This window comes from Zootoca vivipara, chromosome 13, assembly GCF_965207765.1.
Source record: "Zootoca vivipara chromosome 13, rZooViv2.hap1.1, whole genome shotgun sequence".
Classification (NCBI taxonomy): domain Eukaryota; kingdom Metazoa; phylum Chordata; class Lepidosauria; order Squamata; family Lacertidae; genus Zootoca; species Zootoca vivipara.
The window spans coordinates 14,822,458-14,849,935 of NC_142596.1; the positions used below are offsets into that span (position 1 = coordinate 14,822,458).

A 27,478-nucleotide genomic window follows, 5' to 3' on the forward strand; every position below is an offset into this window, starting at 1 on the left:
TTGTGGCACTTAGAAGCTGTAGGTTTTAATAGAGTTATGCAAGAGTCAGGCATTGCATGCATGCCAAACAGCTGCCCCGAATCACGAAATCGGGTAGGTGGGCATCGCAATGCCATTCAGAATCCGGAGTGTGCCGGGCTCCTCTAGAGCAAAACAAGGACACACAAAGTCCTGAAAGTGGTTGTGGAAGGTGTACAGGTGTTGCATAATATCCCTGTTAAAAAACGACAGGCTCCCTTTGTCGTAATCAAGCAGAAGTCCAATCCTCCGGGGAGGGACAGTAATCGTAATGTCTGGAGTCATTCCATTGTTCAGAAACTCGTAGGTATGTCTGTGCAAGAGAGAGAGAAAATGCATGCAATTAGAAGCTCTTAGAACAGACTGGGTTTTGTTTTTTGTGGAGAGGCTGGGTTCTGCAAAGTGTCATTGATGCAATAATACTGCATTAGTGGTAGATTTTTACTGGACATCATTCCAGTTCTATTACCTGTTCTGCTATGCTTCCCCGCTGTTGTTTCATTTTTGCCACCTGGAGGGGCACACATGCACTGTTGGTGCAATTAATAATAATAATAATAGTAATAATAGTAATAATAGTAATAATAGTAATAATAATAATAATAATAATAATAATAATGTATTTATACCCTGCCCATCTGGCTGGGTTTCCCCAGCCACTTTGGGCGGCTCCCAACAGACTATTAAAAACACGATAAAACATCAGTCCTTTAAAACTTCCCTAAAAAGGGCTGCATTCAAATGCCTTCTGAAAATCAGATACTGTAGTTATTTATTTCCTTGACATCTGATGGGAGAGCATTTCACAGGGCAGGCACTACTACCGAGAAGGCCCTCTGCCTGTTTTGTTTGTTTTTTGAGCAAGTGCTTTATAAATGTTCTATGTTTTATATTAAAAAAAAGTGCAGGAGGAAAAAAATTAAGCAGAACTTTTGTGATATAAAAAGTGACAAGAGTTTCAGCAGGAAGGTATGGTAACATGCATGAATTGAAAATGAAACAGCGCATCCAGCTCTAAGCTTTTGTAGGTGCAGATGGTATTGAAAGCAAGATCGTTTATGACTGGGCAGATACACCAGAAGATCACGGTGCTGAAAGTGGGTCTGACTATGGGTGCACACTGGTGCTTTGCAAACGGCAGGGGTGTCAAACTCAAATTCATCGGGGGCCGCATCAGCAGTTTGGTCACCCTCAAAGGGCCGGTTGTGTCTGTAGGACTATGTGTCCACTCTTTATTATCATAAATTATTGTCACTGCATTCAATTATTACTGTTTTTTGTAATAATGTAAGCTCATTCCCGCCCCCACGCGGATCACATTCCTGCGTCGTGGCGCGTGTGTGGGAGGGGATGTAAACGAGGGAAATTTGAACAAAAGGTGGAGATCGACGGCTTCCGGGGGGGGGGGCTCAACTAAACCTTCGGCAGGAAGGAGAAAGCCACTGCTGGGATTAAAAACCTGCAGGTGGAAAGAGGGCTTCCCTCTCCCGCACTGCGTACACCCAAACCCCGCTAGGCAGGATGCCACACGCTGCAACCCACCCCATGCTTTGGAGAGGGGCAGGAACATGCAGTGCAGCGCCAACTCCCTGGTTTGCTTTTGCATCCTCCCTCCTCAGCGCCAGAGTCCCTTCCCCTCGCGCTGAGGGAGGGCAGCGGATTTCCCGAGGAGGAAGGCGGCGGCAGCCCCAGCGGACGTGCATCTTCGCCTCAGAGCTGCTCTTCCTCCCACCCGCGCTGTTGTCGTCTTCGCCGCCGCCTCTCCCTACCGGGACTGCCTCACTCGCTCTCGGAGACAACAGCAAATCCCGCCAAAAAAAAAAATCCAGCGCTGCTCCGTCCCGGCACCAACTTTGCCGGCGGCGCCTGTAGGACTTTCCTACCTCCTCGGCGGGCTTCCTCCTCCTCCTCCTGCATCTCACTTCCCCGTCTGGCCGCTGTGCCACCGCCTCCCTCAGCCTCATTCGAAATTGAAATTCCCTGGCCAAGGCCGTCAGCGCGGCTCCAGTGCCCCAGCCTCCGCCTACAGCCCCGCCCCCGGTTTTGACCCTCGGCCAATCGCAGGCTCCAGAACTACTGTCAGTGGCTAATGTTGGCGGCGGCTACGCGGGCCACATGACGAGGTCTGGCGGGCCGGATTAGGCCCCCGGGCCTTGTGTTTGACACCCGTGGATTAGATGATCCACGGGGTCCTTTCCAACGCTATGATTGCTGTGGTCTAAACCACTGAGCCTCTTGGGCTTGCCGATTGGAAGGTAGGCGGTTCAAATCCCCATGATGGGGTGAGCTCCCGTTGCTCTGTCCCAGCTCCTGCCAACCTAGCAGTTAGAAAGCATGTCAGTGCAAGTAGATAAATAGATACACTGTGGAGGGAAAGTAAATGGCGTTTCCATGCGCTCTGGTTTCTGTCACGGTGTTCCGTTGTGGGCCAGAAGCAGTTTAGTCCTGCTGGCCACATGACCCGGAAAGCTGTCTGTGGACAAACGCCAGCTCCCTCGGCCTGAAAGCGAGATGTGCACCACAACCCCATAGTCTCCTTTGACAGGACTTAACCGTCCAGGGGTCCTTTACCTTTACTTTTTACCTCTATGACCTGGAAGCATTTGTACCTGGAAGAGTTGACTGTGTGCCTCATACACCAGGAGGCGTGACTTGTGCCCAGATAGCTGTCTCGAGACACATTTTCAAAAGCCACACCAACACGGTATTCCGTATTTTCATTGACGTCCACCTCCCAGTAATGTTTGCCTTGGAACGATATTGGGTTCCCCAAGATAGCGATGGATCTGGCAAAAGGAAATGTGGAATATACTTTTTTTTAAAAAAACGGATGGCTTTCTTGGTAGACACAGCATATCCTATCTGGGTCCATCTTCTGTATATTCCCTCGCTATAGAGAATATCTGAAGGTAGTCAACATCTGTGACAGGGGTTCCCAACCTTTAGTGAGTATATTTGGCTATTTGAAGGTGTGCTGTGAGCTCCACCATTTCTGGTCACACCCCTCCTCCCCCCCTGGATCGGTTCCCTCCCCCAGAGACAGAAAGAAACAAAGTGCATGTACACACACTTTGCTTTTCCAAGGAATCAGTTTAAGAGTCAGGTGCAGGCGGGTTAACCTGAGCGTTGAAAAACACATAGAGCTGAAAGAGGAAGTGGGAAAGAGTGGCATCGTTCCAACTTCCTCCTTCAACTCTGTGTACTTTTCAAGGGAGAAAAGGGCAACCGCTCTCACCACCTCACCCCAAGTGAATGGAGGAGCTCTCAGAGTCTTTATTGGCACCATGTGCCCTCTTGAACCTTATCACAAGACCACTGGATTTATGAGGGAGCATCGATCTGATTCAACATGACCCTGACTTCTTCCGTGTCTATAGACCCATTTTGTTTGCTAGGAAGTAAGTGGCTTAAAGTTCCTCAGCGCTCGTTTGCCCGGTGGCATGCCCATTCCATAGTAATCACAATGATGACGCTCACAAGCCCAGGAATTAGGAATCCTTGGCTGGAAGTCGTGCTGCATTTTAACTGTTAACTCTGGAACACAGAGAGTGCAAAATGGTGATGTTTGGACAATGCTGTGTTGAATGATGCATGTGATGATTTTGGTGGGGAGCCTATTTGCAAGCGTCTGAGGACACGGGACTACAATATCCTAGTGGGGAAGGCAAAAAGTGCAATTTGTGTGCACTTTTGTTGGAAGATTAGTCCTGCTGTGTTCAATGGGGCTCTCTCCCAAGTATGTAAGCATACGATTGCGGCTTCCATCTGTTGCAGTTTACTGTTGTAGCAAATGCAGGACGATCAATAAAGCACCCGATTAGCAGTGCACAAAGTTCCATCACAAAGGTTATAATTTATCCGCATAACGTAAACAGAAGTGAAGAGAATTATATATACAAAACTTAATACATTACCATTTTTAGCATAGCAAGAAATCTTACAGTGCAATTCTATGCATGCTTACCCAGAACTAAGTCCTGCTTAAGGCAACATTCACAGCATATATTTAAAGCAGTATCATACCGCTTCATAACAGTCATGGCTTCCCCCAAAAGATTATGGGAGCTGTAGTTTGTTAAGGGTGCTGAGAGTTGCTAGGAGACCCAGTATTCCCCTCACAGAGCTGCAATTTCCAGAGCTCCCTGTGAAGAGCAATTGACTGTTCAGCCACTCTGAAAATTATAACTCTGTGGTACCATAGTGCTTTAAATGTGTGGTATGAACAGACCCTCTGAAATTAATGAACCTAAATTAGTCATGCTTATTAACTTCTCTGGGTCTGAGCAGGACTAACCTTGAATACCTCCCAGTGTTTAATGGGGTTCTCCCATAGGGATAGCAGCCAAACATGGTAGAGGTCTAGGCCAGGCATCCCCAAACTTCGGCCCTCCAGATGTTTTGGACTACAATTCCCATCATCCCTGACCACTGGTCCTGTTAGCTAGGGATCATACGAGTTGTAGGCCAAAACATCTGGAGGGCCGCAGTTTGGGGATGCCTGGTCTAGGCTGACCCCTCTTTCTCCTCATTTTAAGTGGAACTGATTCATTTACTCTCTGGTAAACATCACCCAGAATTGTCAGCTGTATGTTGTAAGGAGGAATCTTTCAGGGGGCATACCTACTCTGCATATCAGTTTGTGTATAAGCTAGCGTTGCTATGGCAATCACAGCAACTTTTGGAATTAAGTGGGAGGGAAGACACTTGCCTGCTTCCTGTAGAATCTAGTAACGTGCAAAAAAGCGAGAGACCGCATCGTGTAATTAGGCTGATTTTAAAACCATTACAGCTGTGCAATTAAGAGCAAATTGTTGTGATGGCATCCAGTGACGCTCGCCCTTTTCTTTTTGCATTTTGGGCTGTCTGGAAGCCGAGATGAGGGGGAAACGGGGCTCACAGGCAACGTCAGGCCAGCATGCACAAACTCTGCTTAAAATTACAGGATTCCCTCATGTTTTATGGAACCCCAGAGGAATGCTGGAGGGGAGAGGAAATTCATTCACAGTATGAATGACATGCATAGTAAAATGTGACGAAATAGCAGAGGAGATCCAAGTCTACCTGCAGTGTAAACTGTCTTGTCGGAAAGTTTAACAGGCAACAACAAACATGAGCTGGTGCAGTGGAGGCTGGTCTGTTAGGGCAAATGGGGCACTATCTCTCCCATTTCAGTCCACCGCCCCCCATCTGCCTGCTTCCTTACTCACTGTCAGCTTCCTCCTCTTTGGTCTTGGTGTTGCCCTTGTTGAACTCAGAAGGGAGGAGGCAGAAGGGGGCAAAACCAGAATGCATTGGCTCCGCCTCTCACTTGCTCTGACTCCACCTACTTTTCACGCTCCCTGATTTCTACCCCACCAGTCCCAATGTCTGAGAGAGGAGGCAGGCATTTCTATTGATTTTTTTTTTTTTACTGCACTTGAGCACAGATCAGAAGAAACTTTATTTGCATCAGCCACTAACCATAGCAATAAAATAAAATAAAATGTACTGAAGCTAGAGGTAAAAACTTAACTATACAAAATACATTTTGGAGGTTTACATCAATAATCAAATAATAGATCTTATTCTAATTTCCCCTGCTTAATTTTTTGCAAGTTTTTGCTGTCACCTGATTATCTTGACCTGCTAGAAGAAAGGGCTCAGTAGCAATGTTTGAGCAACCCGGCATAGAGGGGTAAAAACCTCACTCCTCAAATCTTTATAAAGAGTGCAAGCACATGAGCCACTGACACATTGATGCCATCAACACAGGGACATAACCATTTTTTCCAGCAGAATTTGAGCACACTTCATGGCTTGCTTGCCCCAAAACTGTGTCTGAAAAACCATCCTTTACTATTATATTAACCCTTTGGGAAGGCGTTTTTGAAAGGTGCAGATCCCTGCCAAAGAAGAAAAGGTGAAATAAAATTGTATGCTCGTAAGCCTATGAAACAGGCCGACAGATTCTATACCTTGTAAAGCTGTTTTCACGGAAGGGCCATTCACATTTGGGACTCTCGGTTTTGCAACATGCAATTGTCAATCCATCTTCTAGCACAGACAGCAAGGGGTGAGCCGTCTCCTCGTTCAGAGTAAAGGAAGTACCTGTGGAAGGATGGAAAATTGTAGCCGGCAGGGATGGCGGAACCTTGCAAATGCAAGCAGCTCCTGTATGATGGCCCCATTCGCACATGCCCAGGGTTGCTCCCCTGGAATTGGGGCCACAACCCAGAGGCAGAGCTAGGGGTGGGGCTAGCCACCCGCGGGGGTGGGGCTAGCGTCCATACCTGCCAAGTACCCCGTTTTCCCCGGGAAACCCCCGTTTTTACTTACCTTTTCCCGGTGGTCCCCCGTATCACTTCGTCTCCTGTTTTTCTCCGTTATTTTCTCCTGCCGGCGACCATTTTTTTTCTTTCTAACTTCCGGTGTCGGCGGCGGCCATTTTTGGTGCCCATCGATGGGCAGAGCGACACCGGAAGTTGCGTCGACGCACTTCCTGACATGCGTAGAAGCGACTTTCGAAGCCGGCGACGGCCATTTTTAGTGCCCATAGAAGGGCAAAGCAACACCGGAAGTTACGTCGACGCAACTTCCGGTGTCACAGGGCTGCCGGTCCCAGATTCTGCATTCCGGGACTTGGAAGGTAAGTTAGCGTCCCAGGAGGCGCCACCCACGGCGAGCATCCCAGGGGGGCAGCGTTGTGATGTCACCCCCCCAGGGATGACACCCGGGGTGGGCCGCATCCGCCGGAACCCCTTCCTTCGCCAGTGCCAAAACACGCCCCTTCCCGGGACTAGGTAAGCAGCCATTCTGCCCATACAGGTGTGAAGAATTGTCTCTGTAGTTACTACCTGTGCTTAGGATGGAGACAGGCTCGCTCCGTTCGCTGGAACCTCCCATGTTGACGGCTTTCACGGAGAGCAAGTAGTTGTGTCCTGGCTCCAGCTGAATCAGTGCTTCACAATTCGGAATGCCGACAATGGACCTGAGAGAGAGAGAAACAGAAGGAACCCTAACAGGTCACTGTTGTCAAGGGAGCACAAAAGGCATTTGAGGAAGAGTGGAGAAATGAGGCAGAAAGGGTCACACACCCCACCCCCTGCACACACAAATCTGTTCCAATGTTGGGATCAGAATCAAAATCTTGGGAGGGGACAAAGGCAGCAGTCTGAGGTGAGCCAGGATCCAGAAGCCCCAATCAGCACAAAGAGCGAGAAGATAGAAGTCCGAGTGGCTAAAAGCTCCCTTTTCATGCTGATCGGTGGCTCTTGGGTAGACACTGGATCCCTACTGCAGAAATAGCAAAGGGTCTTTGACCCCTTGAGCTGAATGGTCTCAGTGTGGGTCAGGTGTCCCTACTGTAAAAGAAAGGTAAAGGTAAAGGACCCCCGCACGGTTAAGTCAAGTCAAAGGCGACTATGAGGTTGCAGCGCTCATCTCGCTTTCAGGCTGAGGGAGCCGGTGTTTGTCCACAGACAGCTTTCCGGGTCATGTGGCCAGCAGGACTAAACCGCTTCTGGCACAATGGAACCCTGTGACAGAAACCAGAGCGCATGCAAACGCTGTTTACCTTCCTTCCGCAGCGGTACCTATTTATCTACTTGCACAGGCGTGCTTTCAAACTGCTAGGTAGGCAGGAGCTGGGACAGAGCAACAGGAGCTCACTCCGTTGCGGGGATTCGAACTGCCGACCTTCCAATCGGCAAGCCCAAGAGCAGGCACCCCCAAACTGCGGCCCTCCAGATGTTTTGGCCTACAACTCCCATGATCCCTAGCTAACAGGACCAGTGGTCGGGGAAGATGGGAATTGTAGTCCAACACATCTGGAGGGCCGAAGTTTGGGGGTGCCTGCCCAAGAGGCTCAGTGGTTTAGACCACAGTGCCACCCGCATCCCTGCGCACCTACTGTAATGTATGTATTATCAACTGAATACCAGGTGGCCTTCTTAAGAGAAACAGCTATGACCCAGGAGACCAGCTGTGGAGAAGCTTGTTGCCTTGTATGCAAGTTCCCAGGCCTTATCAGGTATGAAGTTTGCTAACCCTTAGCTTAAAACGCCAACCTTCTCCTTCACTGCCTCCCTCTTTCCTTTCGGCTATTTGGGTGTTTTGAAAAACATGGCCCGAGCTAAACAGCGGCATTGCATGCATCTAATACTACGCAACACACTCGGTAATGATGTTCCCGTCTTCTCCATCTGTCAGCTTGGACAATTCAGCCGTGTAGGAGTCAACAGGATTTGTGTTCCCAGATTCCCACTGCACCAACGCGGCATGTTCACAACTTCGGATCTCCTTCCTCTTGAGGACAGGTGCCAAAGGAGCTTTAAAAAAAGGAAGCAGCAGATAATTATTTTTTCCCTGAGCCATTTGGTTATGAGATATGAGGGTTTGTCTTTTAAAAGTATTATTAAGGCAGGCATCCCCAAACTTCGGCCCTCTAGATGTTTTGGACTACAATTCCCATCATCACTGACCACTGGTCCTGTTAGCTAGGGATCATGGGAGTTGTAGGCCAAAACATCTGGAGGGCCGCAGTTTGGGGGTGCCTGTATTAAGGTTTTCATTGATTAACTTGAAAACAAAGATCAAAGGCACCCCCACCCCCAGATCAGACCCTCCACAATGGTTGGGCTTTCAGCATCCACTCAGATGATCGGTTCTTCTTGCCCCCCTCCCTTGCTGAATATTTACATTAATTTATTCCTTTATTTCATCGCAGTATTTATATTCCACCATCTCATGTAAAATATCAAGGTAGTATTCAGAAATTTATGCAAATATGATAAAGCATTTGGAACCCCCTCCCACTAGAAATCAGGTAGGCACCATCCCTGCTAAAGTTCAGGCTCCTGGTTAAAACAATATCGTTTCAGGTGGTCTTTGCATCGTGAATTCTTCCTTAATGTTTTAAATTTTCCTCTCCTCGTGTTTTTGTTTCCATTTTTGAGATTTTAAATTTCTGAGGTTTAAAGTGCTTGAATTGATGTTTTACATTTTGTATATTTTTTTATTGCCGTAAGCTGCTTTGAGACCCAGATGATTCAAAAGCGGGATAAATCAAATCAAATTTATTCCAGATATAAGCTCATACAGCATAAAATAAATACAACAAGATGTGCTTGCTTTACAATCAATAAAAAAAATGAGATACAATCGATACAAATAAATATAAGGTTTAAAAATATAGTACTTCAGGTAATATAAGGATAAAAGAAGCCATGTGCTAAAAGGTTTCAGGATTCATATACAGTAACAGTCCATTTTGCCTCTTATAGGACAGAACAGCAGTTAGAAATCTTGCCACTTGCAAGGTTACAAAAGAATCAGTGTCTTGCAGTAATAGGGCGAGGAGAGTCTCTGCTGGAAGTCCAGAGAATTTTTGGATTAATGGACTCAGTAGATTTCTCCTGACAGCACTATACAGGGGGCAAGTAAGAACTATGTGCTGGCAGGCATCCCCAAACTGCGGCCCTCCAGATGTTTTGGCCTACAACTCCCATGATCCCTAGCTAACAGGACCAGTGGTCGGGGAAGATGGGAATTGTAGTCCAAAACATCTGGAGGGCCCAAGTTTGGAGATGCCTGTGCTGGAGGGATTCCGTCAACTGGTTGTTACAGGAATGTAAGACTGAGACTCGGCCCTTAGAGAATCTATGGAGCAGGACATTGGAGGGAACGGTATTGAACCTTGCTTTGATAAACGCAAAGCGGTGGCCAGCAATGGAGAGGGATGTTAGATAAGCTGGGAGATGAAGCGGGCTATAATCTTTTAAAATGTCTGTTCATTTATTATTTTTATTTCTTTATTAAATTTGTATACCGCCCTATACCTGTAGATCTCACACCATAAAATCACAATATAAAAAACCCCAGAAAATACATAATAAAAACAAAAACAAACCAATAAATAATATGATGATTGATATACATAAATATATAAACAAACAAAAATAAAAGACTATACATGCAGTACAGAATTATCCTTAAAATAACTGGGTAATCTTAGGAAAATTTAAGCTGAATAGGCCTGTTGGCATAAAAGGATCTTCAAGAGATCATGGAAAGTTAACAGTGAGATTGCCTGCTAAATTATCTACTAGAAAAGGCTTTTATAGTGTTGTTTTGTTTTTATAAGCAGCTCTGGTGGGATGTAAGTATTTGAGATAAATAAAAAAAACTTGCAGAGTTCAACAAACTTTAGCTAGTTCACGCCCCACTTCGGTAGACTTTGCTTTGTTCAAAATTCAGGGAAAGGTGAATGTCAAAAGCCATTCGAAATCCGAAATGCACTTACCTGTGATGTAATCAGCTCGTTCACTCGCTGAACCAACCCCGGCTCTGTTGAGGGCTTTCACCCAAAACTCATACTGTGTATTCGGCGCCAGGTTAGTAACTGTGCAATATGTTTCTTTCACGTTTAGCATAAACGCTGCAGTGAGAAAGCGGAAGATTTAAGAAGTTGTTTTAAAATGGCATTTTCTGAAACCAGCCTCTAAGCAGGAACCCTTTCAATATCTGCTGCGCAATTTCATGGTTCAGTGGCAAGAGCCTCTCAGCCAGATTTAATTCTCAAATAAAAACAAAGGCAATGCTTTGTATTTCCCACTGGCTCGCCAGTTTTTTTTTAAAGGATTCAGGACTGTTGTTTCCGGACCCCAGAAAACCACCCCTGACAGGTGCTTGAAAGTATAGCTCTGTGGAGGGAAAACTACAGTTCCCAGAATTCTTTGAGGGCAGTCATGGTGTAAAGGCAGCCTTACCATCCTCCTCCTCTTTCGATGTCTCGTTGCTCACGCGTTTGTAGTACAGCTGGTAGCTTTCAACAATATCTTCTGAAAAGAAGCTCCAGCAGACTCTCACGGACGTACCAGTAGCAGAATTGGGATCCTGGGTGTTCATTACTGGTGCACAAGGAGGCAAAGGAGCTGGAACAAACAGGGCAGAAGGGGGGGATGGGAAATATATCTGTTAAGCAGAATTCACATGGTGAATTCCAAATATCAACAACCCCTCTTAACAGAAGAAACTGCTTTATATTTTATGCAAGTTGTCCGCCTGGTTTAGTATTTAGTCTACACCAAGCTGATGGTGGGGAGAACCACCAAGGGCCACACTTCTTTCTGGGCAATCTCCCGAGGGCCACATGACAGCGGTGGGTGTGGCTAGAGACAAAAGTGGGTGGAGCAACACATGTAAATTTTCACTTTGTACAATAGATTCGTTTCTACGTAGCCATCTTCCCCAGCTCTTTCTTCCATTCAGACAAGGAAGAGGAATAATAATAATAATAATAATAATAATAATAATAATAATAATAATAAATTTATTTATACCCCGCCCATCTGGCTGGGTTTCCCCAGCCACTCTAGGCGGTTCCCAACAGAATTAAAAGCACAATAAAACATCAGACATTAAAAACTTTCTTAAACATTGAGTTCAAAGATACTTTTCAGCCAGGCAAAAACCATTGGGGCACAAGCAAAGCCAGGAAGGAGTATGGACGGGGGAGAATTATGGGGGTCAGATAGAAACCAGGGATAAATACAATGAAAATACCTGGGACTGAATTAATGGAGTCCATTAGTTCCTGAATGTCAGAGAAATCAATGACCCGGGATTCAAAATTTGTCGGCACTGAAAGATCTATATCCACGTCCTTTTTCAAGAAGTCGACCAATCTGCAAGTATCAGAGAAATGGAGAGTAAGACAGCAACTTGAAGAGCTTGGCTATATATCAATGTCTCATATTTTCTCGTATGTGTGTGTGTGTTAGATAGATATAGATATATATCCATTACGTCAAAATCATCCTCATTCCTCATTATTATTATGTATACAAGTGGGATCTGCAACAAAATGTTGCAGCTTGGACTGTCCCTGTTCAGAATACTCCATTCCTCCCCCCCCCATCTCACATGGTTTTCTCTTCTCCACTCAGCAATCAGTTCGCATTCTCTGTCCATTGAGCATGCTCAGTCCTCATGGGACTATTGGGAAGCATCTCAGCCCTTCCCCCGCCACCTTTAGGAATTTTTTCCCCTAAATAATTTTTGTACTTCTCCTATTCAGGCCTGGTGATATGCCCATGAATGGTGGCAACCCAAGCTACATAAGGACCGATACTTGGAAAATTGAGTTTCTTAGCTGCTAGTTAATGCTTCTGTCACATCCTTCTGTCAGATGAATACCCCCAAAAAATTACCAAAAAAAATCAATGCAATGTGGCCTCCCCAAACTTGATGTTCTCCGAATATTTTGGCCTACACCTCCTGCTAGCCCCAGCATGGCCAATGGCCAGGGGTGATGGGAATTGTAGTTCAAAACATCTGGAGGGCACCAGGAGGCTGGGGAAGGCTGTAATTCGACAATATTAGAGCCAACCACTAAAACACAGACCCTCCAAGTGTCCCTATTTTCCAGGGACATCCCTGATTTAGAGAAGCTGTCCCGGTTTCTGATTTGATCCCGGAATGCCCCGCTTTTCCTTAGGATGTCCCTATTTTCATCAGAGAAATGTTGGAGGCTATGGAGTTATCCAACCCCCCAAGCCGTCTGAAGGCAACCCTGCATAGGGAAGTTGTTGTTTTTTATAATGTTTTATTATGTTTTCATTATGTTGCAAGCTGCCCAGAGTGGCTGGGGCAACCCAGTAAGATGTGTGGGGTATAAAGGTACAAATAGTAAAATGATCATTATGGAATGGGATGTGCCTATTTACATCGGAGAAATGTTGGAGGGCAGGCAAACACAATCATTAAAAGTTCACTTTGTGGCCTTGGGATGCTGACGACCACTCTCAACCCAACCTATCTCACAAGTTGTTGTGTGGATAAAAGTTGGGGGGGGGGACCATGTCTTTCACCCTGATCCATTTGTAATAAACATGAGGGATGGACACAGGCTCTCAAGCATAAGAAAGATATTCAGTATATTCATCTTAAGTACGCAGGAGGGTGAGAAACTATGTATTCAGGGCTTAATATTACCTGTGGCTTGTAGCTACTGCGGCCTGCCGACAAGAGAGAGAGAGAGAGAGAGAGGAAGAAGAAGGTGGTTTAATGATAGGAACACATTACAAACATAAATTAAAGGGGCACAGGAATGTTAAGGTATGCAAAAGCAACAACAAAGGTTTTGCCATTTAACCACAGAATACTATTGTTCATAAAAATGGCACCTGTTGATCTAATAACTTGGAACTTGACATACATGATTTACCTGAAGAGGTCTATGATGTGCCGAATTTCAAATAGATATAATAAAATTACCAGAGGTTCAGCAAGTTTAAAAATGCTGAAAAGTGACACGTTTCTCCTTTCTAATCCACTTATCATATATTTATTTCCAATCTTGGTGAAAACTACTACCATACTTTCTTTTGGCTTGTCATGAACTTTGGTAAAGTTCTGAGCAGCCGTTCAACTGTTATTAAGGTTTTCCTGAGCCATTAAAGCATACGGCAGCAACTGCTGGCAAAATGATTTATTTATTATTTATTTCATTAAAAAATTATACACTGCTTGTAAAAAAAACCCAACCAAAAACACCCTCAAAGTGGTTAACAAAAAAAGTAAAGCAATAAAATCAAGAGATTGTTTCAACCATACTTAGAAACATACAAAAGTTAAAACACTAAAACAAGATTTGTTGTTTAGTCGTTTAGTCGTGTCCAACTCTTCGTGACCCCATGGACCAGAGCACGCCAGGCACTCCTGTCTTCCACTGCCTCCCGCAGTTTGGTCAAACTCATGTTCGTTGCTTCGAGAACACTGTCCAACCATCTCGTCCTCTATCGTCCCCTTCTCCTTGTGCCCTCCATCTTTCCCAACATCAGGGTCTTTTCCAGGGAGTCTTCTCTTCTCATGAGGTGGCCAAAGTACTCAGCTTCAGGATCTGTCCTTCCAGTGAGCACTCAGGGCTGATTTCCTTCAGAATTGATCTTCTCGCAGTCCACGGGACTCTCAAGAGTCTCCTCCAGCACCATAATTCAAAAGCATCAATTCTTTGGCGATCAGCCTTCTTTATGGTCCAGCTCTCACTTCCATACATCACTACTGGGAAAACCATAGCTTTAACTATACGGACCTTTGTTGCCAAGGTGATGTCTCTGCTTAAACTTACCTTAATTTTCTAAGCATCTGGGTCTAAACAGGAATGTTTTTAGCAGGTGCCAAAAAGAGTACAGTGAAGATGCCTGCTAGGGAGTTCCAAAGTGTAGGCACTGCCACAGTAAACAATTGGGTTGTTACAGATGCAGAATGCAGTCATGCCAATTCCACTGATCAAAGCGATTCCAATCCAAAGTAATGCGGGTCATACACAGTTTGCTACTGCAGTGAGAATTTTGCCAGTGTGCCAATGTTGGCAGAGTAAGTCATCTAGTGGATGTCATGTGCCATACCTATTCCTCATTGTATGTAGTCATCAAGAATTGCATTTATATACCACCTTACAGCCATTGTTGTGCAGTGGTTCTGGAGCTGCCGGCCCTTGTGAGCCCACACATTTGGAAACCTGAGGAACTGCTGTGGGCACCTGAAATATACTCGGAGTCGAGAGTGAATTTCATGCTCTTTATTCAGCTCATATTCATCAAGGAGAAGAAGAGAAGACGAATGGCTCTTTTCCCAAAACCATCTGCTTATATACATTATTTACACAATGGGCCTTGCGTGATTGGCTACTTCAGGGCTACACCTGTGGGCCAATTATATTGTGGATTGACTTCTGCCTGCAGCCTGATTGGCTGCTCCTACAGGCCAATCAGGTAGCAGATTCACTTCTGCCAGCCGCCTGATTGGCTGCTCCAGCAGGCCAATCAGGTTGCGGATTCACTTCCACCTGGAGTTGGATTGGGTAGCTCCCGCTGATTCTGAATCCTATTGTTCTAGGATTCAGCTCAGTACATAACACCCCTCCCCTCTAAGTTCCAGTCCTGCCCGGGAAGTTGCATTCGTAGTCCCCAAGGTCTGCTGGCCGCCTCCGTGTGCGTTGTGGCCTGGGGTGTTCCTTGGTCAGGGGTTCTGGTTCTGGCTCGTGTTCCGAGGCTGCTGGCTGTGCCGGGGCTGTCTGGTCTGGCGCCACTGAACCAGTAGGTTGTGACTCTGGTTCCGGTGTCCTTCCAGCCTCGGGGCGCCCCTCTGTGCCTACTGCTTCTGCTTCCCCTGCCCACCCCTCTCGCTCTACAGGCCTCACTGCCCTGCTGTCCCCTTGGGACCCCTCTGTCCCGCTCTCCTCCCGGGTTCCTCCTGGGAATCGTCGCCGTAGCTGGTCGCAGTGGCGGCGCCAACATTGCCCCCCTTCCGTTAGTACCTCGTACGACACGGGACCGGTCACCTTGGTGACTGTGGCGGGTACCCATGCTGGGCCTGCCCCAAAATTCTTTGCATACACTGGGTCCTGGGCCACAAATGTCCGGGGGTTCCTGCCTTTCCCCACCACTACCTCATCCTGAGCTCTGTCGGGGTGAAGTCGGTCCAGTCTAGTTGCAAGGCGCCGGCCCATGAGTAGTTCAGCTGGGCTCCGGCCCGTCGTTGTGCTTGGGGTGCTGTGCTGTGCTAGAAGAAATGCGGCAAGGCGGTATTCCCAGTCCCCTTGTGTTATGCGGCGGAGGCTGTCCTTGGTGGTCCGCACCATGCGCTCCGCTTGGCCATTGGTGGCAGGGTGGAATGGTGCTGAGCGGATGTGGCGGATGGCGTTCTGCGCTGTGAAGGTCTGGAACTCCTCTGACGTGAATGCGGTTCCATTGTCTGAGACGAGGGTGTCAGGGAGCCCGTGGGTTGCAAACAGCTTACGTAGTACCCGGATGGCTGCCGCCGTAGAAGTGGACGGTACCAGTGCGACCTCCAGCCATTTGGTGTAGGAATCCACCACTATGAAGAATGTTTTTCCCTGGAAGGGGCCAGCGAAGTCCACGTGCAAGCGTGACCATGGATGTCGGGCGGACTCCCAGGGCTGGACTGGGGCCCTTGGGGGATCCGGGCGGGATTCTTGGCAGGTCTGGCAGTGTTGGACCCAGGCCTCTATCTCTCTGTCAATCCCCGGCCACCACACATAACTCCTGGCAAGGGCCTTCATCCTCACTACCCCTGGGTGTGTCTCGTGTAGGGCTGTGAGGACCCTTTTGCGGAGGGGCTGGGGAACAACAACCCTGCTTCCCCATAACAGGCACCCCTTGTGGGCCGACAGTTCATGTTTGCGGTTTGTGTAGCCAGCGAATTCTGGCCCGGGGCTGCTGCTGGGCCATCCTCGCCACACCCAGTCCAGGACCCGGGAGATGACCCTATCTTTTGTGGAATGGTGCGCAACTTCTTGTGCCTGAATGGGTCGGTCGGGAAGCAGCTCCAGGGTCATAACCTCTTGCGCAGGCGCTGGGTCGGGGCCTGTTTCTGGTAGTGGTAGCCTGCTGAGGGCGTCTGCGTGGCCCATCGCCTTCCCAGGGCGGTGGATTAGTGCATACTGGTAGCCGGCAATGAAAATTGACCACCTGAGGACACGTGGAGACAACACTTGGGGGGTCTGCTTCTCGGGGGCAAACAGGCCAAGCAACGGCTTGTGGTCAGTCACTATGGTAAAGGGCCGCCCGTACAAGAAATCATGGAATTTTTTTACGCCCTTCACGATTGCCAGACCCTCCTTGTCAATCTGTGAGTAGTTTCGTTCGGCTGCAGCAAGCGTCTGGGAGAAGTATGCCACCGGCACCTCTCTTCCATCCGGGAGTTGGTGTCCCAGGACCGCGCCGATGCCATAGGGAGAGGCGTCGCATGCCAGCACCACTGGCAGCCTCTCGTCGAAGTGTGCCAAGACCGAGTTCGAGACGAGCAAGTCCTTGACTGCCTGGAATGCGGCCCTTTGTCGCTGGCCCCACACCCAAGGGGCCCTTTTATCTAGGAGTCTGTGTAGGGGCTCCGCTACCGCTGCCTTATGGGGAAGGAAGGCATGGTAAAAGTTCAATAGTCCCAAGAATGACTGAAGTTCGGGCTTGCTCTTGGGCGCTGGGGCCTCACAAATGGCCCGTACCTTGTCACCGGTTGGATGGACCCCTTCTGCGTCCACCTTAAATCCCAGAAAGTCCACCTGCGGCACTCCCAGTAAACACTTTTCCCGCTTCACCTTGAGGCCCGCCGTCTGGAAACGGTGCAGGACGGAGCGGAGGCGGTCCTCAAATTCCTCTGGTGTGGGCCCGGCGATCAGTACATCATCGAAGAAGGGGGTGACGCCAGGAATCCCTTTAAGGAGAGAGTCCATTAGATTCTGGAATATGCCTGGTGCCACGCTAACGCCAAATTGCAGCCGCTTTACTCTGAATGCCCCTCTGTGCGTCACAATCGTCTGAGCCTCTGCTGTGGCTTCGTCCACAGGCAACTGTTGATACGCTTGGGCCAAGTCCAGTTTGCCAAAGATTTTTGACCCAGCCAGGGTGGCGAGGACATGGCTGACCACTGGCACTGGGTATGCATGGGCCGTGAGAGCCTTGTTTATGGTGCATTTGTAGTCTGCACAGATGCGGACCGAACCGTTAGGCTTGACGGGTGTGACAATTGGAGTTTCCCAGGGGGCGTTGGGCACCGGCTCCAGCACTCCTTGCTCCACGAGCCGGTCCAATTCCTCGTCTATGCGGGGTTTCAGGGCGAACGGGACCCGGCGGGCCTTGTGCCTGATGGGTCGTACAGCGGGGTCTAGCTGTAGGGCAATGGGGGGTCCTGTATATCGTCCCAATGCCCCATCGAAAACCCCTGGAAACTCTTTGCATATGGCGTCCACGTCCACTTGTAAGCTAGTGCGGTTCACCCCGGTAACGGCTAGCCCCAGAGGTCCAAACCATGCCAGTCCCAGTAAGCTAACGTAGGGGCCCTTAACTACCAGCAAGTCCAATTGTTGCTTTCGCCCTCGATATTGCACCCTGAAGGTCCCCACCCCCATTGTAGGGACCTTACGTTTCTGGAAGTCCCGGAGGGTGAATGGGGCCGGCCTTAGTTTGGGACCCCCATTAGGGCACAGTTCCCTTAATGTTCGGGCTGAGATTATGGATAGAGTTGAACCCGTGTCCAGCTCCATGCGGCATGGGGCTCCCTCTATCTGTACCTCTATATAAATTTTCTCTGTGCTGGGATGGGGCAACTGGAATACCTGGTAGTCCGTGATCTCCGTCGAGTTGCCTTGGTGCATGGTGCCGTGTGACCTGGGGCTCCTGGGTCGGTCATCTGATGCTTGTCGACGGGTGAGTCGAGCCCGACACACCCGGGCGATGTGTCCCAATTTTCTGCACTGCCTGCACTCTGCGTTGCGGAAACGACAGGTCCTCCTCTCGTGGTTCTCCCCGCAGCTTGCACAGTTCCCTCCTTCTCGTCGAGGCTGCTGTGGTGTGTGTGCTGCTTGAGTGCGCCGCTGTACTCGGTGTACTTCCTCCCTGTCAGATTCGGATTCGTCGGTGTGGTCTTCGTGGTAGACCCTCGGTTGGGATGGCGGGGCCGGTCGTGCCTCTTGCGTTGACCTCTCGGCGGCTTCGGTTGCCAGGGCTTCCTCCAGAGCAATCTGGAACGTGAGGTCTTTTTTGGCGTAGAGGCGTCGTTGCAACATCTCGTCCCTCAGGCCACCGACGAGGCGGTCACGAAGCATGTTCTCCAACTCTGAGAAGTTGCATAACCGGGCGGCTTGGCGGAGGGAGGTCACAAACCCAGTTATGGTTTCCCCCGGGGCTTGCCGCTTTGCGTAGAAGGCATTTCGGCAAGCTACCACCGAGGGCTGTGGTGAAAAGTGCTCCTTCAGCCGTTCCATTATTGTTTTGTAAGAGACGGTAGCGACATCTCTAGGTGCAAGGAGAGCCCGGGCGATTTCAAACGTCTCCTCTCCACAGACGCTGAAGAATGTCGCCCTCTTCATGGCATCGTTGGTGACTTCTTTCGCTTGCAGGAGGAAGTTGAAACGGGCGGCGTACCCTTCCCAGTCTCCTGATGCTGGTTTGAATGGCAAGAAGCTGCTGTCGGTTGCCATTCTGGGTTCCTTGGGTCCTGGAGCTGAAGCCTGGATGCACGGTGCGATGCAGCGGTGCAGCAGGTGGCGGTGCTGCGGTGCAGTGCGTGGTGGCGGTCAGCTCATCAGGATCCCATCCTCGTCGCCAGTGAAATATACTCGGAGTCGAGAGTGAATTTCATGCTCTTTATTCAGCTCATATTCATCAAGGAGAAGAAGAGAAGACGAATGGCTCTTTTCCCAAAACCATCTGCTTATATACATTATTTACACAATGGGCCTTGCGTGATTGGCTACTTCAGGGCTACACCTGTGGGCCAATTATATTGTGGATTGACTTCTGCCTGCAGCCTGATTGGCTGCTCCTACAGGCCAATCAGGTAGCAGATTCACTTCTGCCAGCCGCCTGATTGGCTGCTCCAGCAGGCCAATCAGGTTGCGGATTCACTTCCACCTGGAGTTGGATTGGGTAGCTCCCGCTGATTCTGAATCCTATTGTTCTAGGATTCAGCTCAGTACATAACAGCACCACACACACCCATGCAGTATCATACCATTTCAAACAATCATGGCTCCCCGCAAGGAATGCTGGAAATGTCATTTGTTAAGGGTGCTGAGAGTTGTTAAGAGACGCCTTTTCCCCCTCACAGGACTCTGGGATTTGTAGCGCCGTACGGAGTATAGGCAGAGGGCCTTCTCTTCTCGGTAGTGGCACCCACCCTGTGGACACTGGCGGAGGAATGGGAGTGCGGAGGGAGCGGACCGCCCCTGGCACCACTATTCCAGTAGGGTGCCATCGCGGCGCTCCCCCGACATGCGCTGTGCACCCCCATGCGCCACACCCCCACAGGCGGCGCACCACGCCCCCGCCTGCTCTCCGCCTCCGGTAGCAGAGCATGCAGCTTCGCCACTGCCTGTGGAATGCCCTCCCACCAGATGTCAAGGAAATAAACAACTATCTGACGTTTAGAAGACATCTGAAGGCAGTCCTGTTTAGGGATGTTTTTAACGACTGATGTTTTAATGTATTTTTCATCTTTTGTTGGGAGCTGCCCAGAGTGGCTGGGGAAACCCAGCAGGATGGGCGGGCTATAAATAAATTATTATTATTATTATTATTATTATTATTATTATTATTATTATTATCTTCTAACACCTCTCAGCACCCTTAAGAAACATCAGTTCCCAGCATTCTTTGGGGGAAGACATAAGAGTTTAATGTGATTTAAAGGTATAGTGCAGATGGGGGACTAAATTTAGATATAATCTTCAGGGTTCTCTTCTGGCTTGGCACAGTTTGGAACGTTTTATTGGGGGGATTATTATTTGGAAGAGAGCCTTCCTCCACACCAATTCAAATTAAAAGAGAATAAAGCTGTTGCTAAAAATAGCAAAGAAAGCTATCTTCTTTTATCTCCTTCTCAAAGATTGCTGCGATTGTTCTGTAAAAGCCCCCCCCCCCGCACTCCGGCTACACGACAGAGCAAAATTAAGGTGATCACTCACAGGAATTGAAAATCCCTGCTATGTTCTTGACAGAAGCACCTGCCTATAAGAGGCCTTTTCTCAAAACGTGTTCTTCACTGGCTGGATTCATGAATCAAAATGTGGGAGATTTCTGTCACCTTTCAGCAAGTCAATATTAAACCCATTCATCAAATCAATTCACTGTGTGTGTTTGTGCGTTTGTGTGTGTCAACAACCACTTCCTGGTGCGTTTCCGTTGTGCTACGTTTATCATCTGTAAAATTTGTGACACTTTGTGCCGCTCTGATCCGATTGGAAGCAGGGGAGTGTGGCTCCTTGAGACTGCCCTGCCATTTATGAGGGAATCAGCCCCATTGTGCCTATCTTCACTCAGAAGCACCCCATCAAATTCAATGGAGCTTAGCCAGTGCTGTTTTTCTAGAACACCTTCCTTGCTCTCTGACAATGGCACCCACCTGAGGGGTGCCAGAACCGGGTTCCGTTGAATTCCAGCTGAAAAAAAGCCCTGGGCTTAGCTCTCCCCACCCTCAAAATATTCGGTGTTGGAGAAATTCATTTACCCTGCAATAGCCTGGCCTTCACCAGCTTCTAAAGCAACGCTTGTGTCTCCTTTAATTCAGCATTTAAGAGAATGCCAATGTTCAGTCTCACAATGGATCTGATTGTCCTTATTACAGAAGAGCGGCTTTTTCCCCTTTCAGTTTCTCTTAAGCCGCTTTGTGGGTCCGGTCATTGGGACAGAGGCTTGCGAGTACATACCCTATATTGAAAGCACATGGCTTCCCCCAAAGGATCCTGGCAACTGTATGTATAAAATGTTACAATGTTCCCAGGGCAATTAACAAGTACATTTAAAAAAAACAACAACAACACACACTCAAGAACCATAAAGCAATAGGCTTTTTAGTAACTGTTGAATAAAATGTGTCAGGTAGGCCATTTGTATTATCATCGAAATATCGCCTGGAGTTTAGCAAGACTGCTATGGCAGTTCTTTCCACTTTAATTTGTTTTATTTCATTTTATATACAATCTTTACAACAGAAGACTTTACAACCAGAATACACCAAATAAACCAAAATACGAGCAAGAACATGACTCCCGTGTTTTCATTCGTACCAAATTCTTCTCAAATTTCCTTATTTTACTATTCATTAATATTAGTCTCCTCCTTTTAACTCCTTGTTCTTGATCCCTTAAGTCACATACTGTATATATCTTTAACAATTTTCCAAATACTACCCTATATCCCCCTCCCCACATACCCATTACTTCCCTTCACCCAGGTGCGATCTTCTCTACATAATATTTCACGTTGTGTTGATAGAGGTTTGGCAGTTCTTTTGTTCCTTATGAACTCTCCCTCAGAAACGTGGGTCACATCCGTACCACATATTTAAAGCACTCTGATACCACTTTAACCAACACAGTCAAGGGTGCTGACTTGGGCCTCAGGTTATGGGTGCTCAATGGCACCCAAGACGTAACGTGATGACATCATGATGTCACATTGCGTCGGTTGTGTGGCCCCGCTTCCAAGGGTCTTGGCGATTATGCCAGAACCTCAGTTTCTACCAGAAGTCACATACAGAGGTCTGGCAGGGCCTTAGACGTCGCTCCTGAGACCTTGCGGAGTCTTGAAGGTCATGTCCAAGTCCTCAGAAGACTTTCAACGGTTTCTACCGGAAGTCACGTTCAGAGGCCTGGCAGGGCCTCCGATGTCCTCTGGGAGGTTGCGTTGGGGCTCTGACACGACTTCCGGTAGAAACCAGAAGTCAAGTCAGAGCCCCATGTTGTGGATTCTAAGCACCCACATTTTTGTGGATGCCCTGGCACCCAGGGCCCCCTAGAACTGGTACCTATGATCACAGTTCCCTCTAAAGAATTCTGGGAACTGCAATTTTTTTTAAGGGTACTGATTGCTAGGAGACCCCTCACAGAGCTACAATTCCCAGCCCTCTTAACAAACTACAGTCCCCAGGACTCTTTAAGGAAAGTGGGACAAAAATAATAAATCTCATTTAATTTTAATTTGCTTACAGACTGTCTCATTTGCCTTTATCAACTGACTCTTAAAACAAAACAAAACAGATTTGAGGTTAAAGACTAAAAAAGTATTTCATCACTGGTTGTTTCCATCGCATACATCTCCTTACCTTGATCGCATTCACTTTATTTTCACCTTGGTTGAGATCTTCAATGGTTTCCATCAGGTCCTTACATGTGTCCAGGTTGCCTCCACAGCTGACCAGCTGCTCATACAACCCTTCCAACTTCTCCTTCTTTTCTTCTCCCAAAGCCTGCATGTTTTCCTCATACCTTTGCTCGAGAGTCAGCATGAGATCATTGTAGCACCTCTCCAAGTTGTGCTCCTGCTTAGCAAAATTCTCCTGGAAAGAAAGCGTTTCAGGGTTTGAATGGCTTTGCTGAGCAATTGCCACCAAAAAGATCCACGAAAGGACCTACACCAGGCATCCCCAAACTTCGGCCCTCCAGATGTTTTGGACTACAATTCCCATCATCCCTGACCACTGGTCCTCTTCGCTAGGGATCATGGGAGTTGTGGGCCAAAACATCTGGAGGGCCGCAGTTTGGGGATGCCTGACCTACACAATAAACCTGCCCTGATTTTATAATACCGGTTCAGCCATAATAGGTTTTTTTTTAAGAAGCAGATTTTCCAGCTGCACAAATTTCCCGCCAGATACCCCACACTAAAAAGAGAGAAATCTGAATGAACACAAAGCACACTTTGCTCTTGGCCTCAGTGGCGGTTTCTCCATAGGAGTGGGTTGTTGTTATCTACTATGCAGAAATGGTTCATTTATGGATCTGTCTTATTTCAGTAACCAACAGAGGTGCAAAACCTCAAGGGTATTTTCAAGGATACCCCCCCCCAAAATGTTACCTGCCTGAAGATGAAGGAGAAGAGGAGCAGATTTCAGCCCCAAAGAAGAAGGTATTTTAACATGGTTTGGCAGTTTAAGGAGGAGTTCAGTATGGATGGGGCTTGTCTGATCTCAACTGGTAGGGAGTCCCATAAAATTGGGCCCACAACCCTCAACATGTGGTTTCTAGTGAATACACACCATGGGGGGCTTCTAACAGTGATACCCCTGAAGACCTCTGTAACTGGGCAGGGATATAAGGGATCAGGTCATCTTTGAGGCATCTTGGGCCCAAATTGCTAACTTAATGCAAGAACCTTGAACCTGGTCTTGTAGCATATGAGCAGCCAATGCGCTGACCTTTGAGCACTAGAATTATGTGCTGGCAATAGTTCATCTCCAACAACCTTCCAACCGCAGCATTTGGAAAACCCAAAGGTAGCCCCACAATCAAGTATCGAGGTCCCATTCTTGAGGTTTCCAATGCATGAATATGTCTCACCTCGATGGTGATAAAAATTTCCTCCAAGTGGCTAGAAAAGCTTTCCAGGCGAGTGATCTGATCTTCCAGTTTGCATACGTTTTTCCGAAACTCATCCTATTCAAGAAATGACATGCTTGATTATTGTGGAAAGAGAAATCCCCTCCTTCCAGACTGGATCGACTGGTTTGCCTTTGTCCTCACCTTTGCGATTTCCAGCACGCTGCTAAAAGGAATGATCTCGTGCTCATTGTGGTCGCCACTCTGCTGATCAATGGCCCTGATCGGGACGCAGCACGTAATACAGTATGTATCTTCCACTTTGTCGCTCCCTCTTGTGTTGCCCACGGAAGGCAACTTTTGCTTCTCGGCGCCTTGAGTCTTGCTGGTTTCGCCCAAACCCAGGTCTCGTCTCCGGAAGGGCTCTTCCGAAAAGAGCTCCAGATCTTCAGCCGAGTCATAAAGTTCCAAGTGGTAGAATCTGGGGGCTTCCACCTCTTTCTCTTCGGATCGCGTGTCCATTGCAGGAACAGGAAGGCGGGATGCCAATCTATCCTGCAGAGAGAGTTTTTTGGGTTATGGGCAGCTGAGGAACAAAATGTCACAAGATGTTCAGAACAGGCAGAGGGAGAGCTGCGTAGCCACAATGACACGAAGGAAGAACAAAATATAGGAAACCCAGCCAGATGGGCGGGGTATAAATAATAATTATTATTATTATTATTATTATTATTATTATTATTATTATTATTAAGCAGGAAGAGTTACTTTTGTGTACCAAAAAAACCAAAGTCCTGGGGCATCTTAAAGATTTAAATCAGGGGTTCTGTTGTTGTTGTTGTTGTTGTTAGCCTGGGGGCCACATGACATTCTGTGCAATTTTTCGGGGGCCTATTGACCAGTGGTGGGCAGGGCCAGAAGAAAATGTAGGCGAAGCAACAACAAAACACGCTGCTTATGTACAGGTCTGCTCACCTTCCGGGGTGGGTGGCGTTGCATCCGGGCATCCGGGCCCTCATAGCGACCCGGTTAGGGGGCGGGAGATTGACGCTCCCTCCGTGCCATCTCCCGCCACATCACCCCTGACCGGACAATCTATGCCGGAAGGGGGCGTGGCCACAGGTAACTTAAACCAAGATGTGGCCGGGGGCTTCCCCCTCCGCCAGATCTCCTTACCCACCCACCCTCTTTTAAAGCTTTGGTTTGACATGACCTTGCTATGGACAAATCTCTGCCACCTTGTTGTTGGGGCCGGGTAGGAATTTTTCCACTTGGCGAATTGGCACCAGCCATTTGGTTTTCGCCTGCCTTTTAGCCATCGTCACAACTTTGTAAGGTTAGGCATTGGGCAAGCCTTTGTTTAAGGGAGGGGAGGTTGTAGCCTCCGCCTGCCCCTCCTCGATAAGGGCATCCTGTTAAAGGAATCCGGAGGGGTGGATTCTGTCCGAAGCCCAGGTGTGGGCTAGGGACAATGCCACTACCCCAATGGGGACCCCTCAGGGTGCCCCTATTTGATGTAAGTCATAGGGTTCCCCCTTCTGGTGGTTTGCCCTTAGTTCAACTCCCTGCAGACGGGCAGGTGTCAAGATATAGCCTGGTTTCACCCAATGCCTAAACCAAACTGCTCACATTTGTAACCAATACAGTCATGGCCGGTTTAAGCCCATAATCCAAAACACTCATGGTGTGTTTATTAATCAATGCGGAACTACAGGGCAATGGGCTTGTTCCTCATTTGAACACGTTCTTGTCTATCATGCAGTGGCGTAGCTAGCTGCTTGGGCGCCCGTGGCGGTGCAAATGCCCTGCACCCAGGGGCAGGGCAAGCGGAGGCAGAACACACTGTGCAGAACTTCCACAGAGTCCGCAAGCCCCATGTTGCCGTTTCGGGCAGCCTGCAGTTTCCTGAGCCACCGCATTACTCCCCAGGAGAGGCGTGTGGCTTGGGCGCAGTGCAGGCCAGGCCCCGTGTTCACCCCCCTCAGTGATGACACCCAGGGTGTCCCACACCCACCGCACCCCCCTTCCTACACCACCGCTATCATGCAAGTAGCCAGACAAGAACACTCAAAGAGGATGCAAAGCAGGACTGATGAAGAAGTAGGGTGTTTGGCCTGAGGAGAGTCCTGATAACCTCATAAAGAGGCCTGGAGTGAGCAACAGGGCCTCAAGACCAGGGCCGTCTTAAGCATATCTGGAGCCGTGGTGCAAAGATCCTTCCAGCGCACCCCCCCCCCATTTCCCAGAGTTGTCGACCTTTTCCCAAGCCTCTGCGGGGATCGCTCTCCTCCCCCGGAGGCATGGGAGGGAAGCTGCACGCCAGCCAGCCTTATGCTTGGCAGGGCGCAGCTGGTGGGCATGCAGTGAAAGGGGAGGCCGCCGGCAAAGCCACACAGCTCCCCCACTTGCTGGGGTGCCCCTGAGAGGCTGGCGCCCTGGCGCAAGGCGCCACTAAGCCCAATGGGAAAGACGGCTCCGCTCAAGACTCCAGGACTGGCATGGACCTCTGTCCCCCAGCAAGGTGCCAACTCAGGGTTTTGTCGCTGTGCCCTTTCACCCTCTACCACAAGTGGCCTTCCAGTGGCCTTGCTGACCAAGGATCCAATTCAGACCATTAAGAGAATTCCACGATAGTATAAACTTTACATTGCAAAGCCATGCATTGCGTTTCATGGTTTGTTTGTTTTTTTACAAACATGTAATTTCAATTTACAAAGCATGAATGCACTTTCAAAACAACTGCTTGCAGAAATATGCTCTCATTATCTTTTTATGCCGCAGTCCAATTGCTGACATTTGTCAAAGTTTATTGAACAGCATTTCTTAAGCTGGAGCAAAAAGGGTCGTGGAGCGGCTTACCTAGAATCAAAGCAAGGCAAGTCCTTCCATGCAGGTTTACAGTCTTAAATAAAAGAAAAGACGCACAAGGGAAAGGGCACAGGGAGGAAAATGGAAAATAAGAATCAAGACTCAGGCACCCATTTTTAAACAATCGTTCCTATATTGAACAGCTGCCCCAGTTCAATCTACCATAATAAAAAAGGAGAATCTTGCTGTTCTGAAACTTGCCTTCTGGGTAAAGATTCCACTATTTCTTCTGGTGCCCAGATAGCAGTAAACTTCACATTTGTTTCTCCTGACAAACCTTGATTTTCATACGAAGGCAATTCTCTGCCAGGTTTCTAGACGGGCAACTGTGGACTTTTTGCTGTAACACGAGACAGCCGCTTCTTTCTGAGCGGTATGTCAGCAGCGATGAGCAAAAGCGACAAATATAGACCACCGGCAGCTCTCCTTGCAGGGGAGGATTCTAAAGTGTCACGGAGGAGAATGTCAGAAACTGCTGAGAAAAGTTTGAAATCCCCTTTGGGACCCATTCACAACATCCTTCCACCGTTTAATTCCCTGTATTCCCAGTTGCTCATCACATTTGCACACCAGGAAAGTTTCAGCCAGGACCTGATTAAGACATGCTCAGAGCCTAAGTTATGGCAGATTTAAGAGGCCCCATAACATTACCCCAAACTGAGTTTAATTCAAAGACGCAAGTCAATGAAAATAGAAGTAATAAACTTTGAAGTTTGCACATATGCCAGGAAAGAGGCAGTGGTGGAATCAGAGCCAGGCTGAGACATTTTCCTGACA

The 27,478-nt window shown here is 48.2% G+C and overlaps 1 protein-coding gene across 2 annotated transcripts; it reads right to left on the minus strand.

The window, feature by feature from the left end:
- Positions 1 to 27,069, minus strand: FSD2 (fibronectin type III and SPRY domain containing 2). Of its 2 annotated transcripts, none has more exons than XM_035132218.3 (13): positions 26,903 to 27,069; positions 24,038 to 24,388; positions 23,855 to 23,950; positions 22,621 to 22,854; positions 12,991 to 13,013; positions 11,560 to 11,681; positions 10,764 to 10,928; positions 10,298 to 10,432; positions 8,171 to 8,324; positions 6,852 to 6,985; positions 5,973 to 6,105; positions 2,628 to 2,804; positions 1 to 331 (listed from the first exon to the last, which is right to left on the minus strand). In XM_035132218.3, exons 2-13 carry the CDS (start codon positions 24,353 to 24,355, stop codon positions 82 to 84), a joined length of 1,941 nt encoding a protein of 646 aa, XP_034988109.2. In that variant the 5' UTR covers positions 24,356 to 24,388; positions 26,903 to 27,069; the 3' UTR covers positions 1 to 81. The 2 variants fall into 2 exon arrangements, with proteins under 2 accessions (XP_034988109.2, XP_060138484.1); XM_060282501.2 differs by lacking the exon at positions 26,903 to 27,069 and adding an exon at positions 26,693 to 26,788.
- Between the last annotated feature and the right edge of the window lie 409 nt (positions 27,070 to 27,478).

Bases quoted from the DNA above. Each gene is read 5' to 3' on its own strand.
- FSD2 (XM_035132218.3), bottom strand. From the start codon at position 24,355: ATGGACACGCGATCCGAAGAGAAAGAGGTGGAAGCCCCCAGATTCTAC. The intron at 23,951-24,037 runs GTGAGGACAAAG...TTTCTTGAATAG, and splicing joins GCGTGCTGGAAATCGCAAAG to GATGAGTTTCGGAAAAACGT. The intron at 332-2,627 runs GTACAAATGCTT...TCTCTTGCACAG, and splicing joins CACACAGTCAACTCTTCCAG to ACATACCTACGAGTTTCTGA.